Raw genomic sequence first — 20,098 nt, 5'->3', positions numbered from 1 at the left:
TGAAATGACTGCAACACTTAACATAGAGCTGCAGTTAGTTTCAGAATGGGTGGCAAGGAATAAGTTAGTCCTAAATATTTCTGATTACCTTAAGTTACATGGCCTACTACGCTAATTCTGTAGCGGTATTGTTAGAGGGGGGTAAATATGAAGATTTTGTTGGTGCGCCAGGCAGGTATTAACCCTAGTTATTGAAGTTAGTTATTACCTATTATAACATTATTATTAATATTAATAAAACCGAAAGGATGAGAGTATAATATATAGAGTAGCGCTTCCAGACACATTCTAAACATTATGGAGACTTAAAGGAGGACTGTACCATCAAATGATGAAACATTATGGAGTCTTAAAGGAGGACTGTAGCATCTAATTATGAAACATTATGGAGTCTTAAAGGAGGACTGTAGCATCATGAGGTAATCACCGGGAATTAATTTCAATTAACATGTATGCCTTTTTAGAAGTTAAGTTGTGGAATTTCATTCCTTATAACCTGTTTTCGATAGGGGGCAGTATTTTCACGTCCGGATGAAAAGCGTTCCCAAAGTAAACTACCTGCTACCTGCCCAGAAGCTAGGATATTCATAGAATTGGTAGGTTTGGATAGAAAACACTCTAAAGTTTCTAAAACTGTTAAAATAATGTCTGTGCGTATAACATAACTTATTTGGCAGGTGAAACCCTGAGGACAAACCATCCAGGAGGAATTTGTTGTTGTTGAGGTGACTCTGTTTTCAAATGGTTTTCTGTGGCACTTGGTTGCAGTTCCTATTGCTTCCACTAGTTGTCAACAGTCTTTAGAAATTGGTTGATGTTTTTCGGTAGAGAAATGAAGAAGTTCGGTTATTCAGAACGAGGGTCCAGCCTAGTGCTCTCTAATGTTTTGATGCGCGCTCCAGGTCACGCGCTTCATGTTGTTTTTATCCGGTATTGAACACAGTTTATCCCATCTTAAATTTTCTCTATTATTTACGTTTTAAAATACCTAAAGTTGGATTAGGAAAGTTGTTTGAAATGTTTGGACAGCATTTACAGGTATCGTATTAGATGTTTTGTAGTCATGCTGGGCGAGTTGGAACCAGTGTTTTTTTTAAATCAAACGCGCCAAATAAATTGACATTTTGGAGATATAATGACGGAATTAATCGAACAAAAGGACCATTTGTGATGTTTATGGGACATATTGGAGTGCCAACAGAAGAAGCTCTTCAAAGGTAAGGCACAAATTATATTGTTATTTCTGAGGTTTGTGTCGCGCCTGGCGGGTTGAAATATGATTGTCGTGTGTTTGTTTGATGGGGTGCTGTCCTCAGATAATCGCATGGTTTGCTTTTGCCGTAAAGCCTTTTTGAAATCTGACATGGTGGCTAGATTAACAAGAAGTTAAGCTTTGCTCTTGTGAATGCATGAAAGTTAAATATTTCTAATAAATAAAAAAATACTTTGCACTCTGCAATTTCACCGGATGTTGTCAACGTTCCGCTAGCGGAATCCCTAGCCAAACAGGTGTCAACGGACAAAAAATCTTAATATAAAATATTCATATTCATGAAATCACAAGTGAAATATAGTGAAACACAGCTTAGCCTTTTGTTAATCACCCTGTCATCTCAGATTTTGAAATTATGCTTTACAGCCAAAGCAAGACAAGCATTTGTGTAAGTTTATCGATAGCCTAGCATAGCATTATGTCCAGCTAGCAGCAGGGAGCTTGGTCACGAAAATCAGAAAAGCAATCAAATTAAATCGTTTACCTTTGATGAGCTTCGGATGTTTTCACCCACGAGACTCCCAGTTAGACAGCAAATGTTAATTTTGTTCCATAAAGATGATTTATTATAGCCAAAATACCTCAGTTTTGTTGAGAAATCCACCGGAAGTTGCGGTCATGACAACGCCGAAAAAAACTCAAAATTTGATCCATAATATCGACAGAAACATGGCAAACCTTTTTTTATAATCAATCCTCTAGGTGTTTTTCAAATATCTATTCGATAATATATCAACCGGGACTTTTCACTAGGAGCGAGAGGCACAAGGGCCGCCTTTGTCTATTACGGACAAATCACTCTGAGAGTCACCACCTGACCACTGACGCAATGTTGTCGTTCACGCTCATTTTTCAAAATAAAAACCATGTCTAGTGACTGTAGACACATTAGGGAAGCTATAGAAAAAGGAATCTGGTTGATATCCCTTTCAATGGTCAATAGGGATGCATAGGAACGCAGAGGTTTCAAAATGAGAGTCACTTCCTGATTGGATTTTTCTCAGGCTTTCACCTGCAATATCAGTTCTGTTATATTCACAGACAATATTTTTACAGTTTTGGAAACTTTATAGTGTTTTCTATCCTAAGCTGTCAATTATATGCATATTCTAGCACCTGGTCCTGAGAAATAGCCTGTTTACTTTGGGAACGTTATTTTTCCATAAATTAAAATAGTGCCCCCTAGTTTCAAGAGTTAATGTGCCATAACAGGTTTTAATGTGTTGAGCCAATCAGTTGTGTTGTGACAAGGTATGGGGGTATACAGAAGATAACCCTATTGGGTAAAAGGTGAAGTCCATATTATGTCAAGAACAGCTCAAATAAGCAAAGAGAAGCAACAGACCATCATTACTTTAAGGACCACCACAATAATGGAAGACCCATAGTTACTTCTGATGCATAAGTTCATTAGAGTTACCAGACTTAGAAATTGCAGCCCAAATAAATGCTTCACAAAGTTCAAGCAAGAGACACATCTCAACATCATCGGTTCAGAGGAGACTGCGTGAATCAGGCCTTCATGGTCGAATTTCTGCAAGGAAACCACTACTAAAGGACACCAATAAGAAGAAGAGACTTGCTTGGGCCAAGAAACATGAGCAATGGACATTAGACCGGTGAATATCTGTCCTTGGGTTTGATGAGTCCAAATTTGAGTATTTGGTTCCGAGCGTCATGTCTTTGTGAGACGAGGAGTAGATGAACAGATTATCTCCGCATGTGTGGTTCCCACCGTGAAGCATGGAGGAGGAGATGTGATGGTGTGCGGGTGCTTTGCTATTGACAATGTCAGTGATTTATTTATTCAAGTCACACTTAACCAGCATGACTACCACAGCATTCTGCAGCGATATGCCATCCCATCTGGTTTGGGCTTAGTCCCACTGTCAATTGTTTTTCAACAGGACAATGACCCAACACACTTCCAGGCCGTGTAAGAGCTATTTGACCAAGAAGGAGAGTGATGGAGTGCTGCATCAGATGACCTGGCCTACACAATCCCCCGTCCTCAACCAAATCGAGATAGTTTGGGATGAGTTGGATCGCAGAGTAAAGGAAAAGCAGCCTACAAGTTCAAAATGTTGAAAATCTGTGAATGTCTAAATAAGAAATTGGTCCATTTAAACAGCAATGTTTCGAACCCTTTCAACAACGGGGAGATGTTACTGATGTGCTTTGTATCTGACGTAAAAACAAGTTTTGGACTTCCACACAAAATTAATTCTTTAGTTATTTTATGTTTAAGGAAGTGTGTAGGTCACATTATGTATCATACAGCTATGAATGTTATATATTTAGAACCAACTGTTCAATTGGAATCCAGCGACGTCTGTGTCTTCAGTGTCCTAGAACTGTCTAGGTTTTTGTGTTCTGACTTGTAAAACAGGATGAATAAAATAAGTAATGTAAACATAGCAGTAATTACCGGGAAGCTCTGCATTTGTTTTAAAATCACACTAAGATTGTTAAAACTGGCCTCAGGTTATTGAGAGATCTGATTTAGGATTTACCCTCGTAGCAAGGTTGTTTTATCATGTGGTTTCATTCGGGTCTCTATTTAAAAATAACACTATCTTTGGCAGGAGAAAGACCAGACTCAGAGGAACCAGAGCCAGGGACGTCCAAACCAGCAAGACGACACCAGTGCTCCCACTGTGGAAAGGGTTGTAACCGGTTATGGGACGTGAAACAACATGAGAAAATACACACAGGGGAGAAGACTTACCACTGCTCCCAGTGTGGAAAGAGTTTTAACCAGAAAGCACACCTGAAAGCTCATGAGAGAATACACACAGGGGAGAAGCCTTACCACTGCTCCCAGTGTGGAAAGTGTTTCAACCGGCCAGGGCATCTGAAACTGCACGAGAGAATACACACAGGGGAGAAGCCTTATCACTGCTCCCGGTGTGGAAATAGTTTTAACGATTTAGGGAAACTGAAACGACATGAGAGAATACACACAGGGAAGAAGCCTTATCACTGCTCCCAGTGTGGAAAGAGTTTTATCGGTTTAGGGAAACTGAAACGACATGAGAGAATACACACAGGGGAGAAGCCTTACCACTGCTCCCAGTGTGGGAAGGGTTTTAATGAGAAATCAAACCTGAAAGTTCACGAGAGAATACACACAGGGGAGAAGCCTTACCACTGCTCCCAGTGTGGAAAGAGTTTTAACAATTTAGGGACCCTGAAACAACATGAGAGAATACACACAGGGGAGAAGCCTTGCCACTGCTCCCAGTGTGGAAAGAGTTTTAACAATTTAGGGAACCTAAAACAACATGAGAGAATACACACAGGGGAGAGGCCTTACCACTGCTACCAGTGTGGAAAGTGTTTCATCCGGTCAAAGGAGCTGAAAAGACATGAGAGAATACACACAGGGGAGAAGCCTTATCACTGCTCCCAGTGTGGAAAGAGTTTTAACAATTTAGGGAACCTGAAACATCATGAGAAAATACACACAGGTGAGAAGCCTTACCACTGCTCCCAGTGTGGAAAGTGTTTCAACCGGTCAGGGGGGCTGAAACGACACGAGAGAATACACACAGGGGAGAAGCCTTTCCACTCCTCCCAGGGTGCAAAGCTTTTGCCCATTTAGGAAGCCTGAGAGAACACATGAGACTGCACACAGAGGAGAATGCTGACAAAAGGCCAGACTGTGAGAAAACATATTACTCATAACAGTCACTTAAACGTCTTTAGAGAATCCACACAGGAGAGAGAAATGACTTCTCTTAGCGTGTATATTGATATTTCACATCACATTGACTTAAAATTCATCAGAGAACACACACAGTGCTCCCGTTGTCTTATATTGTACACTGACAATGTGTTAACCTGTTTTTACCATATTAAATTGTTTCTTCCAATTATTGATAAACATGTACCTGTTAAGAAACTGACTGTTAGAACTGTTAAGGCTCCATGGATTGATGAGGAATTTAAAAACTGTATGGTCATTGGTAAAAATAGAAAAGAGTTGAGGTCCTGGAAAGAGTTTTAACCAGAAAGGACACCTGAACCAACAGGGGAAAATACACACAGGGGAGAAGCCTTAACACTGCTTAACACTGCGATTTGGTTGGGTTGTGTATCGGAGGACGCATGACTTTGACCTTCGTCTTTCCCGAGCCCGTACGGGAGTTGTAGCGATGAGACAAGATTGTAGCTACTAACAATTAGATACCACGATATTGGGGAGAAAAAGGGAGGTAAAATTAAACATTTTAAAAATTAAAACACATGAGACTGCACACAGGGGAGAAGCTTTACCACTGCTCCCAGTGTGCAAAGCGTTTGCCCATTTAGGAAGCCTGAAAGAATACATGAGAAGGCTTACAAAATACTCAGACTGTGGGAAAACATATTACTCATCACAGTCACTTCAACGTCATAAGAGAATCCACACAAAAGAGAAGAATTACTTGTAATATTGATATTTCACATCACATTGACTTAAAATGAATCAGAGAACATACACAGTGCTCCTGTTGTCTTATATTGTTGACTAAGAATGTGTTTACTTGTTTTTACCAGATGAAAGTGAATTGTACAAAGTATACTTAAACATATAGTTGTTTGTTTCTATTAGAAAACATGAATTGAATATGGAGTCTGTCAGTTTGAATATAAAGAAGATCAGGTTCCATGTGTTTAAATGGTCCTTTTTTTAAACTCTGTGTGTTTATCTGGGTGTGTCATTCCTCCAGCACTACAGATAATCAAGTGATATTTGGATGTGATGCATTTGTTCCATTGTTGACATTTGCATTGTTGGCCCACTGATGATTTAATGAAATGAAAATGTTCAGACTCTGTAATGGAAAATGTTAGTTGTTTGTGTGTCCACATAACTGAGTATGTGACTAACCTTGTGAAACTGTCCTATTATAATCTCCTGTTCTTGGGACTATCATTATGTGTTGCAAACCAATTTACACCTGTGTCCTTGTATGAATAAAGTCCCACCCAGGAATAGGAAACTATAAAGATATGTGCTCATCACCCAATGCTTCAGGAATTCAGACTGTCTACACTGTTCTGTGTAACTCTGTTATTCTCTCTGAGCTCAGAAATAAAGAATCTTGGTTTGACTTGGACTCCAGCAGATCCTTATTTTATAATATCCACCACAACTCTCCCACAGATTGCTGTTTATCATTGTCTCAATGAAGAGTTCCTCTTTCGACTTTCCTGGGGGCATTTACAAACCTCCCACTGGTTCAATAAACGTTGTTACCCGATTGATGAGATTATCATGGGTGAGAGCAATTATTTTATTTGTCAAATGGCAACCAAGCATCGGTCATCATGTCACCAGAATAAGACCCTCAAAGTGTATTGGAATGGAGCATCAAGCTCATCACATGTAGTTTCACCACCCTGTGAAGTTCATAACTTATTTCATCTGTAGCCTAATAAACTACATGGGTTTCCGAATCGTAGTGGGGGAACCACACAAGATATCATCAAGTGACTCCAAGTTAACAAAGATGTGATGGTTGTTATATAAATATTTGCGCATCAAAGAGTTTCCACTGCCATTTCTCGCTTAAACATTTTTACTGACACAAAAAGACAAACAAATTGTCAAACGAAGTAACAAAATGTCACCATTTATTAAAATATTCAGGCATATCCTGTTTCCATCAGCCCGGTCATTACTTTTGAAATGGTTGGATCAATATCCACCTTCATGATGTGGATGAAGCCTGATTTGGAATGTCTGAGTAGTTCTATATGATGTCATAATACACCCCTCTGATAATCAAGTGATATTTGGAATGTCTGAGTAGTTCTATATGATGTCATAATAGACCCCTCTGATAGTGATACATTTGTTCCATTGTTTCCATGTCAGTTGGTTTCCCACTCTGATGATTTATATCTGACAGAGGGGCTTTAAATGAATAGTATGGTGACATCTTAGTGTGTCTTGAAATAGGATTATTAATCATAAACTCCTACAGCAACAATACACTGCAGCTTTGACATCAAGATGAGAATGGGCTGATGGGTGGTGGTGCTACTCTATAGGTAAGGCTGTTCAATATGAATGTTCAAATAGTCACTTCTAGCCGGCCTCCGCCCAGTATCCTGTCCTGAACTTAGTCACTGTTACTAGCCGTCTACCACCCAGTACTCCACCCTGTATTCTAGTCAAGGCTCATCCTATATAACTACTACTGTACACACCTTTTATATTCATATACGGTCCATAATGTCTAGACACACCATCATATACATTTTAAACAAATGGTATATATTTATATTCCAGACTCTGACATTCCTCGTTCTACCATTTCTATATTTCTAAATCCTTAAAATAAATTGTAGGGAAAATCAGTAGGTCACACAAATGACTATTTCTAAACAAAGATAATAGACAAGTAGAATGGGACAGGTTTCTTATACTATCTTCACCTACTCAGTGCAGAGACTCCAGGGGTGGTGATGAAGGCTGTAGGAATGAAGATCAGACAGTGAAGAGACTCCAGGGACGGAGATGAAGGCTGTAGGAATGAAGATCAGACAGTGAAGAGACTCCAGGGATGGAGATGAAGGCTGTAGGAATGAAGATCAGACAGTGAAGAGACTCCAGGGACGGTGATGAAGGCTGTAGGAATGAAGATCAGTCAGTGAAGAGACTCTAGGGGTGGTGATGAAGGCTGTAGGAATGAAGATCAGTCAGTGAAGAGACTCTAGGGGCGGTGATGAAGGCTGTAGGAATGAAGATCAGACAGTGAAGAGACTCCAGGGACGGAGATGAAGGCTGTAGGAATGAAGATCAGACAGTGAAGAGACTCCAGGGATGGAGATGAAGGCTGTAGGAATGAAGATCAGACAGTGAAGAGACTCCAGGGACGGTGATGAAGGCTGTAGGAATGAAGATCAGACAGTGAAGAGACTCCAGGGATGGTGATGAAGGCTGTAGGAATGAAGATCAGACAGTGAAGAGACTCCAGGGATGGTGATGAAGGCTGTAGGAATGAAGATCAGACAGTGAAGAGACTCCAGGGGCGGTGATGAAGGCTGTAGGAATGAAGATCAGTCAGCAATACTGGTCCTGTGGTCAGGTGGGGGAGTGGTCGATCCAGACAATGATTGTGAGGAAGCATGCGGGGAACAGGCTCCTTTCTACTACCATTCTGGGGTCTGGATGCATGCCAACAAAGACTACAACTGCTTCAAACAATGGGAGAGGCTACCATTGACCACCACACTTTCTTTCATAACCAGGAAGCCCATGTTGAGCCAGCAGTGTTCCCACTATGGAAGAGGGAGCAGGATGCCTTCATCCAGTCTCTCAGAAAACCATGTTGAGCCATCAGTGTTCTCACTATGGAAGAGGGAGCAGGAAGCCGTCATCCAGGGACAAGGACAAAGGTGCAGCACTGGTGTTAGTAGCTGATGACAGAAGTGACAGCCTGGACACACAGCAAAGTTTGACGCGATCAGTGTTGTTGAGCAGAGAATCAACCAGAGAATCAACCAGATTGATTCACAGTCAGTGTTGTTGAGCAGAGAGTGCTTTGTTGAAGCACTTTTGGCAGTGATTATAGCCTCAAGCCGCCTTGGGTATAACACTACAATCTTGGCACCCCTGTATTTGTGGTGTTTTCTCCCATTCTTCTCTGCAGATCCTCTCAAGATCTGTCAGGTTGGATGGAGAGCGTCAATGCGCAGCTATTTTCAGGATTTCTTCAGAGTTGTTTGATCAGATTCAAATCCGGGCTCTGGCTGGGCCTCTCAAGGACATTCAGAGACTTGTCCCAAAGCCACTTCTATGTTGTCTTTGCTGTGTGCTTAGGGTCGTTGTCCTGTGGAAAGGTGAACCTTTGCCCCAGTCTGAGGTCCTGAGTGCTCTTGAGCAGGTTTTCATCAATTATCTCTCTGTACTTTGCTCCGTACATCTTTCCCTCGATCCTGACTAGTCTCCCAGTCCCTGCCACTGAAAAATATCCCCAATAACACCATGATATTGCCATCACCACGATTCACCGTAGGGATGGTACCACCACCATGCTTCACCGTAGGGATGGTACCACCACCACGATTCACCGTAGGGATGGTGCCACCACCACGATTCACCGTAGGGATGGTACCACCACCACGATTCACCGTAGGGATGGTACCACCACCACGATTCACCGTAGGGATGGTGCCAGGTTTCCTCCAGACCTGAGGCTTGGCATTCAGGCCAAAGTGTTTAATCTTGGTTTCATCAGATCAAAGAATCTTGTTTCTCATGGTCTGAGAGTCCTTTAGGTGCCTTTTGGCAAACTCCAAACAGACTTTCTGTCTGGCCACTCTACCAAAAAGGCCAAATTGGTGGAGTGCTGCAGAGATGGTTGTCCTTCTGGAAGGTTCTCCCATCTCCACAGAGGAACTCTTGAGCTCTGTCAGAGTGACCATCGGGTTCTCAGTAACGTCCCTGACCAAGGCCTTTCTCCCCTAATTGTTCAGTTTGGCTGGGCGGCCAGCACTAGGAAGTCTTGGTGGTTCCAAACTTCCAAACTTTCCATGTAAGAATGATGGCGGCCACTGTGTTCTTTAGGACCTTCAATGCTGCAGAAATGCGTTGGTCCACTTCCCCAGATCCGTGACACAATCCTGTCTCTAAAGGATTATATCACAACAAATAAAGGCTACTTAAAGTTCATGAGACACGCATCTCCTCGTACACTTGTCTCATGTTTACAAAATAGAATTGTGCTTTTGGTCATTAAGCCTCATTAAATCAAACTGTATAAAGCTGTATGTATTTTATTTAACACCTGCTCCTGATATGTACCTCTGTACTGGTACCTCCTCTATATAGCCTCCACATTGACTCTGTACTGGTACCTCCTCTATATAGCCTCCACATTGACTCTGTACTGGTACCTCCTCTATATAGCCTCGACATTGACTCTGTACTGGTACCCCCTGTATATAGCCTCCACATTGTCTCTGTACTGGTACCTCCTGTATATAGCCTCCACATTGACTCTGTACTGGTACCCCCTGTATATAGCCTCCACATTGTCTCTGTACTGGTACCCCCTGTATATAGCCTCCACATTGACTCGGTACTGGTACCCCCTGAAAATAGCCTCCACATTGACTCTGTACTGGTACCTCCTGTATATAGCCTCCACATTGACTCTGTACTGGTACCTCCTGTATATAGCCTCCACATTGACTCTGTACTGGTACCCCCTGTATATAGCCTCCACATTGACTCTGTACTGGTACCTCCTGTATATAGCCTCCACATTGACTCTGTACTGGTACCTCCTGTATATAGCCTCCACATTGACTCTGTACTGGTACCCCCTGTATATAGTCTCCACATTGACTCTGTACTGGTACCACCTGTATATAGCCTCCACATTGACTCTGTACTGGTACCTCCTGTATACAGCCTCCACATTGTCTCTGTACTGGTACCTCCTGTATATAGCCTCCACATTGACTCTGTACTGGTACCCCCTGTATATAGCCTCCACATTGACTCTGTACTGGTACCCCCTGTATATAGCCTCCACATTGACTCTGTACTGGTACCTCCTGTATACAGCCTCCACATTGACTCTGTACTGGTACCTCCTGTATATAGCCTCCACATTGACTCTGTACTGGTACCCCCTGTATATAGCCTCCACATTGACTCTGTACTGGTACCCCCTGTATATAGCCTCCACATTGACTCTGTACTGGTACCTCCTGTATATAGCCTCCACATTGACTCTGTACTGGTACCCCCTGTATATAGCCTCCACATTGACTCTGTACTGGTGCCCCCTGTATATAGCCTCCACATTGACTCTGTACTGGTACCCCCTGTATATAGCCTCCACATTGACTCTGTACTGGTACCCCCTGTATATAGCCTCCACATTGACTCTGTACTGGTACCTCCTGTATATAGCCTCCACATTGACTCTGTACTGGTACCCCCTGTATATAGTCTCCACATTGACTCTGTACTGGTACCTCCTGTATATAACCTCCACATTGACTCTGTACTGGTACCTCCTGTATATAGCCTCCACATTGACTCTGTACTGGTACCCCCTGTATATAGTCTCCACATTGACTCTGTACTGGTACCACCTGTATATAGCCTCCACATTGACTCTGTACTGGTACCTCCTGTATACAGCCTCCACATTGTCTCTGTACTGGTACCTCCTGTATATAGCCTCCACATTGACTCTGTACTGGTACCCCCTGTATATAGCCTCCACATTGACTCTGTACTGGTACCCCCTGTATATAGCCTCCACATTGACTCTGTACTGGTACCTCCTGTATACAGCCTCCACATTGACTCTGTACTGGTACCTCCTGTATATAGCCTCCACATTGACTCTGTACTGGTACCCCCTGTATATAGCCTCCACATTGACTCTGTGCTGGTACCTCCTGTATATAGCCTCCACATTGACTCTGTACTGGTACCCCCTGTATATAGTCTCCACATTGACTCTGTACTGGTACCTCCTGTATATAACCTCCACATTGACTCTGTACTGGTACCTCCTGTATATAGCCTCCACATTGACTCTGTACTGGTACCCCCTGTATATAGTCTCCACATTGACTCTGTACTGGTACCACCTGTATATAGCCTCCACATTGACTCTGTACTGGTACCTCCTGTATACAGCCTCCACATTGTCTCTGTACTGGTACCTCCTGTATATAGCCTCCACATTGACTCTGTACTGGTACCCCCTGTATATAGCCTCCACATTGACTCTGTACTGGTACCCCCTGTATATAGCCTCCACATTGACTCTGTACTGGTACCCCCTGAATATAGCCTCCACATTGACTCTGTACTGGTACCTCCTGTATATAGCCTCCACATTGACTCTGTACTGGTACCCCCTGTATATAGCCTCCACATTGACTCTGTACTGGTACCTCCTGTATTTTGCCTCGTTATTGTTTTTTATTGTGTTACTTTTTTGAACTTTTTATTTTGGGAATATTTTCTTAACCCTTATTTTTCTTATCTACGTTGTTGGTTTTAAGGGCTTGTCAGTAAGCATTTCACGTTAAGATCTACACCTGTTGTATTCAGCGCATGTGACAAATAATATTTGATTGTAACTAAATATGCAGTTTCAATGTTACGGTCTTTGATACAATTATATTTTTGAAACTCAGGCTGTGTGTGTTTATCTGCGTCATTCCTTGATCATTCCTTGTGGTCCTGTAGCTCAGTTGGTGGAGTATAGTGCTTGTTAAACCAGGGTAGTGGGTTTGATTCCTGGGACCATCCATATGTAAAGTGTTTGCACACATGACTGCAAATCCCTTTGGATAAAAGTGTCTGCTAAATTGCAGATGTATCTACTGATTATACCAAACATCTGGAACACCTTCCTAATATGGAGTTGGACCCTCCCCTTTCTCCCTCAGAACAGCCTCAATTCGTCGGGGCATGGACTCTACAAGGTGTCGAAAGCATTCCACAGGGATGCTGGCCCATGTTGACTCCAATGCTTCCCACAATTGTGTCAAGTTGGCTGGGTGTCCTTTGGGTGCAGTGGGGTCTCCTCAGAGGAGGAAGGGGAGAACAATCGTCCTCAGTTATTTTCAGAAAAATTAAAATGGTAAAATATTTAAAAGTGGTCCTTTTTAGATAAAACTATACTAAATATAATCACGTCACCAAATAATTTATTAAAACATACTATTTTGAATCCTCCATCCTCCTCTAGGTACATTGACTTCAATACAAAACCTAGGAGGCTCATGGTTCTCAAGCCCTTCCATAGACTTACACAGTAATTATGACAATTTCCGGAGGACGTCCTCCAACCTATCAGAGCTCTTGCAGCATGAACTGACATGATGTCCAACCAATGAAAGGATCAAATAATGTATCTAGTACTGAAAGCATAAGCTACAGCTAGCTAGCACTGCAGTGCATAACATGTGGTGAGTAGTTGACTAAAAGAGAGAAAAATACAATAGTTGAACAGTTTTGAACAAATTATTTTATTCCAAAATGAAGGAGAAGCGAGAGAGAGATATTTCGTCATTTATTTTCCACTTTCAGTTTCACTTACTTAGCTAGCAAATGCAGCTATCTAGTTTAGTCTACTCAAACACTTGGCTCAAACAGAGGGATGCTATGTTAGCTAGCTGGCTATGACTATCCAACACAACACTGGAACTTTTCCAAGTCAAGGCAAGCTTTTGGTTTTACTAATTTATTGCCACTGGGACCCGCCAAGGTAAGTGCTAAACTGCTTACTGACTGTACACTGTAATGTTACAGCATGATTGTAGCAGGTTTACTAACGAGTTAGTTCTATTAGCTCTGTTGACTATGATGTTACTTTAGCTAATATGGTGACAACAATGTAAGCTGTGTGTTTCAGTTATGAAATGGTTTGGCTTGGAAAGGTTTTTTTGCCTGGTCACATACAGCTGATGTGTTGTGCATTGAAGTACAGAAACAAAGGGAGAAGGTGATAAGAGGAGAGCACATAGATGCAAGAAGGAATACAACGTGTCTGTAATGAAAGTGAACTGTGTTTTTGCATGATCAGGGGTGTATTCATTCCGCCGATTCTGTTGACAAACGTTTAAATGGAACAAAACGGGGATAAACATACCTGAATAAACATACCTGAATTTGTCCAGTGATATCTCTATTTCAGCTAGATGCAGGCGAGAGTGTGCAAGGCAGTATTGAATGTGTCACTGTCTGTTAACCTGTCTCCCCCCTTCATCTACACGGATTGAAGTGGATTTAACTAGTGACATCAGTAAGGGATCACAGCTTTAGCCTGGATTCACCTAGTCTTTCTAAGTCATGGAAGGAGCAGCTGTTCTTAATGTTTTGTCTACCCAGTGTAAAGCACCACAGATAATCAAGTGCTATTTGCATGTGATGCATTTGCTCTGTGGTTTACAGGATGATTTGTATCTTATAGAGCGTGGCTTTAAGGGAATAGTATGGTCACATGTAGATAAAAAAGAATGTGAAAAATTAACAGAGAAAATGTGTATTAACACACTACCTATTCATAGAAGTATTTATTAATCATCTACATATTCATATTGAGCTTCTACGTCTGTGTACAGGAACGTATTATTTGGAAGAGAAAATGCATCAGCTTATTGTTAAATAATTATGACGTTCTTTCCAATACAAAAAGTGTAGTAACTATTGTTTCCAAACTGCGTTACCCACTCCAGCCAGCAGATGGCGATGAGCGTCTTTCAGTTGACTCTTCTTTCGTGACGTATAATGGACTGGACGGACGCTTCTTCAGGAACAACAAGGCGCCAACTCTTTCAACCACGTCGGTAGCTTGCTAGCCAACATAAAACTGAAAGATTGACGTTTTAGACCATGTTAATGTACATTAGCTAATCTCAGTGTTTTAAACAAGTTTCGGTTGACGTATCAACTGGTTCAATTTGCAAACGTGTTAAAGATTGATACTGAGCCTAGCACTAGGCTAGACGCTAATGCTAGCTAGCTAGCTAACATCCCTGACCATGAGCTCACTAAACTACTCCTCCCTTGCTAATGAAGAGGTGGTCGGCTGTATGGAGAAAGAATCTTTCAGAATGAAAAAGGAGGAAGAGGAGGCTGTTATAGTGAAAGAAGAGAAAGAACCGTTTAGAGAGGAAGAGGATGCTGTCTCAATAAAGGTGAAGGAGGAAGACGTTTTGGGGGTGAAAGAGGAAGAGACCGAATATGAGATTAACACCAGTGAGTACTGTCTTTAACAGGGACACAAACTATGCCGTTGTTGAACTAATGTGGGGTTTTAAAGTGGCATTCTACTGAAGTTCTACACTTGAATATGTTGTTCAGTGCTGTAGGAATTGTTAAAGGGTCAATCTGCCATTGGTTCATATATTTTAGGGACTTTTCAATTCGATGTATTGAATTTTCCATGTGGTCTATATTGAAGTTCCCCTCATCTAATATAACAGGTTGTTAAAATTCTATATTGGTGCATAATTTCTACTTAAAATAACAAAGGGATGCAAAAGCCACCCATTTTGTGGAACGACCCTTTTACATTTGCATCACAAACACTATTTTAGGAAATCATGATGAAAGTGGCCATTTTAGACATGCATGCCTCTTGTAACTCTATGATTGCAATAGATGGTCATAAGTTTCCGATCTGTTTGATGTCCTCGTTCACACAGGAGAGAGACATGACTATGGTGGATCCTCTGGGGAGCCTCAACATCCTGATGCTGACGAGGAAGAGAAGAGTCTCTCCAGATCAGAACACCAGATGGTACAGCTTGGTCTGGTCTAGCATACAGTTTGCTCTCTCTGGGTCTGGGATGGGTTTCTGTAAAACACTTCATGTCAACAGTGGCATCAGCAGGTCTAGCATACAGCTTGGTCTGGTCTAGCATACAGCTTGGTCTGGTCTAGCATCCAGCTTGGTCTGGTCTAGCATACAGCTTGATCTGGTCTAGTATACAGCATGGTCTGGTCTAGCATACAGCTTGATCTGGTCTAGCATACAGCTTGGTCTGGTCTAGCATACAGCTTGATCTGGTCTAGCATACAGCTTGGTCTGGTCTAGCATACAGCTTGGTCTGGTCTAGCATACAGCTTGATCTCTCTGGGTCTGGGCTGGGTTTCTGTAAATCACTTCATGACAACAGTGACATCAGCATCCATAATGATGTGCGTCCGTGTCCCCTCTTTATGTTTACCAGGACAACGCTAGCCCTTCCTCCCTCCCGGAGTCCCTGTATCGTGCCTCTCCTGGTAGCACCTTACTGCTGGGTATGAAGAGGTTGTCTGTGCTGCTGGTGGACTGCAGGAAAACAATGGGGCTGAGTGGAACTGTGAGAGGAGGAGCAGAGAAGAAAGGAGCAGATTTGACACATCAAAGTAAGTGCTGTAGTTTAGTTTGAACAAATACAATAGATCTGTTACCAGGAAGATAGACTGGTATCTGCTACCAGGATAACCAGCAGAGTTCTGTTAGTTGACAGGTATATGGATGTTATGAATATAACACTGAGAAAGGATTCTGCCAATGAAAAGAGAGAAACCAATAGACCATATAAAACCTTGATGAAAGGTAGCTTTGGAGAGAAAGTTTCAAGATGATCCAATGTAAGGTGCTTGTTTTACAAAAACTTTTCCTTAAAACATTATGGATGTTACATTGCCTGTCCCAGTCAACGCGGCTATCTTTACAAGACTGTTGAACAGGCAAACTAAACTCAGGACTTTGGTCATTAATTAACTAGTACTGAAGAAAAGCTGTGATCAGGCTGCCTACTCAAGCAAAAGCTTTGAACTGTAACCAGTGCCTGCAACCTGGTTCAGGTTATCAATCAACCTACCAGGGTAGTTACAAACAGTAGAGGATTGAAATCATCAACATGGTTTGATCATATCTTTACTAATGCTGCAGAAATGGGGTTTAAAGCAGCTATGAAAGTTATATACAGTATATCACAAAAGTGAGTACACCCCTCACATTTTTGTAAATATTTAGGTATATCTTTTCATGTGACAACACTGAAGAAATGACACTTTTCTACAATGTAAAGTAGTGAGTGTACAGCTTGTATAACAGTGTACATTTGCTGTCCCCTCAAAATAACTCCACGCACAGCCATTAATGTCTAAACCGCTGGCAACAAAAGTGAGTACACCCCTAAGTGAAAATGTCCAAAATGGGCCCAAGTAGCCATTTTCCCTCCCCGGTGTCATGTGACTCGTTAGTGTTACAAGGGCTCAGGTGTGAATGGGGAGCAGGTGTGTTAAAGGTTTCATCGCTCTCACACTCCCTCATACTGACTGGTCACTGGAAGTTCAACATGGCACCTCATGGCAGAGGTCTCTCTGAGGATCTGAGAAAAATAATTGTTGCTCTACATAAAGATGGCCTGGGCTATAAGAAGATTGCCAAGACCCTGAAACTGAGCAGCAGCACGGTGGCCAAGACCATACGGCGGTTTTACTGGACAGGTTCCACTCAGAACAGGCCTCGCCATGGTCGACCAAAGAAGTTGAGTGCACGTGCTCAGCATCATATCCAGAGGTTGTGTTTGGGAAATAGACATATGGGTGCTGCCAGCATTGCTGCAGAGGTTGAAGGGGTGGTGGGTCAGCCTGTCAGTGCTCCGACCATACGCCGTACACTGCATCAAATTGGTCTGCATGGCTGTCGTGCCAGAAGGAAGCCTCTTCTAAAGATGATGCACAAGAAAGCCCGCAAACAGTTTGCTGAAGACAAGCAGACTAAGGACATGGATTACTGAACCATGTCCTCTGGTCTGATGAGACCAAGAAACTTATTTGGTTCAGATGGTGTCAAGCGTGTGTGGCGGCAACCAGGTGAGGAGTACAAAGACAAGTGTGTCTTGCCTACAGTCAAGCGTGGTGGTGGGAGTGTCATGGTCTGGGGCTGCATGAGTGCTGCCGGTACTGGGGAGCTACAGTTCATTGAGGGAAGCATGAATGCCAACATGTACTGTGACATACATACAACATGATAACAACCCCAAACACACCTCCAAGATGACCACTGCCTTGCTAAAGAAGCTGAGGGTAAAGGTGATGGACTGGCCAAACATGTCTCTAGACCTAAACCCTATTGAGCATCTGTGGGGCATCCTCAAATGGAAGGTGGAGGAGTGCAAGGTCTCTAACATCCACCAGCTCCGTGATGTCGTCATGGAGGAGTGGAAGAGGACTCCAGTGGCAACCTGTGAAGCTCTGGTGAACTCCATGCCCAAGAGGGTTAAGGCAGTGATGCAGAAAATGATGGTGGGTGGCCACACAAAATATTGACACTTTGGGCCCAATTTGGACATTCTCACTTTTGTTGCCAGCAGTTTAGACATTAATGTGTGTTAAGTTATTTTGAGGGGACAGCAAATTTACACTGTTAAACAAGCTGTACACTCACTAATTTACATTGTTGCAAAGTGTCATTTCTTCAGTGTTGTCACATGAAAAGATATACTCAAATATTTACAAAAATGTGAGGGGTGTACTCACTTTTGTGATATACTGTATTTAGAACCACCTTGATAGGAATCCAGCAACGTCTGTGTCTTGAGTGTCATAGAATTGTCTGTTTTTTGTGTTCTGACTGGTAAAACAGGATGAATAAAATAAGTAATGTAAACATAGCAGTAATTACCAGGAAGCTCTACATTTGTTTTAAAATCACACTAAGATTGTTAAAACTGGCCTCAGGTTATTGAGAGATCTGATTAGGATTTACTCTCGTAGCAAGGTTGTTTTATCATGTGGTTTCATTCGGGTCCCTATTTTTTTTAAACACTTGTCTTTGGCAGGAGAAAGACCAGACTCAGAGGAACCAGAGCCAGGGACGTCCAAACCAGCAAGACGACACCAGTGCTCCCACTGTGGAAAGGGTTGTAACCGGTTATGGGACGTGAAACAACATGAGAAAATACACACAGGGGAGAAGACTTACCACTGCTCCCAGTGTGGAAAGAGTTTTAACCAGAAAGCACACCTGAAAGCTCATGAGAGAATACACACAGGGGAGAAGCCTTACCACTGCTCCCAGTGTGGAAATAGTTTTAACGATTTAGGGAAACTGAAACGACATGAGAGAATACACACATGGAAGAAGCCTTATCACTGCTCCCAGTGTGGAAAGAGTTTTATTGGTTTAGGGAAACTGAAACGACATGAGAGAATACACACAGGGGAGAAGCCTTACCACTGCTCCCAGTGTGGAAAGGGTTTTAATGAGAAATCAAACCTGAAAGTTCACGAGAGAATACACACAGGGGAGAAGCCTTGCCACTGCTCCCAGTGTGGAAAGAGTTTTAACAATTTAGGGAACCTAAAACAACATGAGAGAATACACACAGGGGAGAGGCCTTACCACTGCTCCCAGTGTGGAAAGTGTTTCAACCGGCCAGGGCATCTGAAACTGCACGAGAGAATACACACAGGGGAGAAGCCTTATCACTGCTCCCGGTGTGGAAATAGTTTTAACGATTTAGGGAAACTGAAACGACATGAGAGAATACACACAGGGAAGAAGCCTTATCACTGCTCCCAGTGTGGAAAGAGTTTTATCGGTTTAGGGAAACTGAAACGACATGAGAGAATACACACAGGGGAGAAGCCTTACCACTGCTCCCAGTGTGGAAAGGGTTTTAATGAGAAATCAAACCTGAAAGTTCACGAGAGAATACACACAGGGGAGAAGCCTTACCACTGCTCCCAGTGTGGAAAGAGTTTTAACAATTTAGGGACCCTGAAACAACATGAGAGAATACACACAGGGGAGAAGCCTTATCACTGCTCCCAGTGTGGAAAGAGTTTTAACAATTTAGGGAACCTGAAACATCATGAGAAAATACACACAGGTGAGAAGCCTTTCCACTCCTCCCAGGGTGCAAAGCTTTTGCCCATTTAGGAAGCCTGAGAGAACACATGAGACTGCACACAGAGGAGAATGCTTACAAAAGGCCAGACTGTGAGAAAACATATTACTCATAACAGTCACTTAAACGTCTTTAGAGAATCCACACAGGAGAGAGAAATGACTTCTCTTAGCGTGTATATTGATATTTCACATCACATTGACTTAAAATTTCATCAGAGAACACACACAGTGCTCCCGTTGTCTTATATTGTACACTGACAATGTGTTTACCTGTTTTTACCATATTAAATTGTTTCTTCCAATTATTGATAAACATGTACCTGTTAAGAAACTGACTGTTAGAACTGTTAAGGCTCCATGGATTGATGAGGAATTTAAAAACTGTATGGTCATTGGTAAAAATAGGAAAGAGTTTTAACCAGAAAGGACACCT

At 42.3% G+C, this 20,098-nt stretch overlaps 1 protein-coding gene and 1 pseudogene across 1 annotated transcript in view; both read left to right on the top strand.

Annotated features, from left to right (window-relative positions):
• The window catches only part of LOC118940242 (zinc finger protein 239-like), a 29,490-nt gene extending 23,118 nt beyond the window's left edge, over positions 1-6,372 (top strand). The window contains exon 4 of the mRNA XM_036948732.1: positions 3,859-6,372. Coding sequence (XP_036804627.1) covers positions 3,859-4,877 — 1,019 coding nt within the window. The 3' untranslated portion in view covers positions 4,878-6,372. The remainder of the gene's footprint in view (positions 1-3,858) is intronic.
• A 164-nt stretch (positions 6,373-6,536) lies between these two features.
• LOC118940074 overlaps positions 6,537-20,098 on the top strand; it is a 50,038-nt pseudogene continuing 36,476 nt past the window's right edge.

Source organism: Oncorhynchus mykiss, chromosome 17, assembly GCF_013265735.2.
Source record: "Oncorhynchus mykiss isolate Arlee chromosome 17, USDA_OmykA_1.1, whole genome shotgun sequence".
Taxonomy (NCBI): Eukaryota; Metazoa; Chordata; class Actinopteri; order Salmoniformes; family Salmonidae; genus Oncorhynchus; species Oncorhynchus mykiss.
Note: the sequence above shows the minus strand (reverse complement) of the source record. Positions and strands in the feature narration are given on the sequence as shown.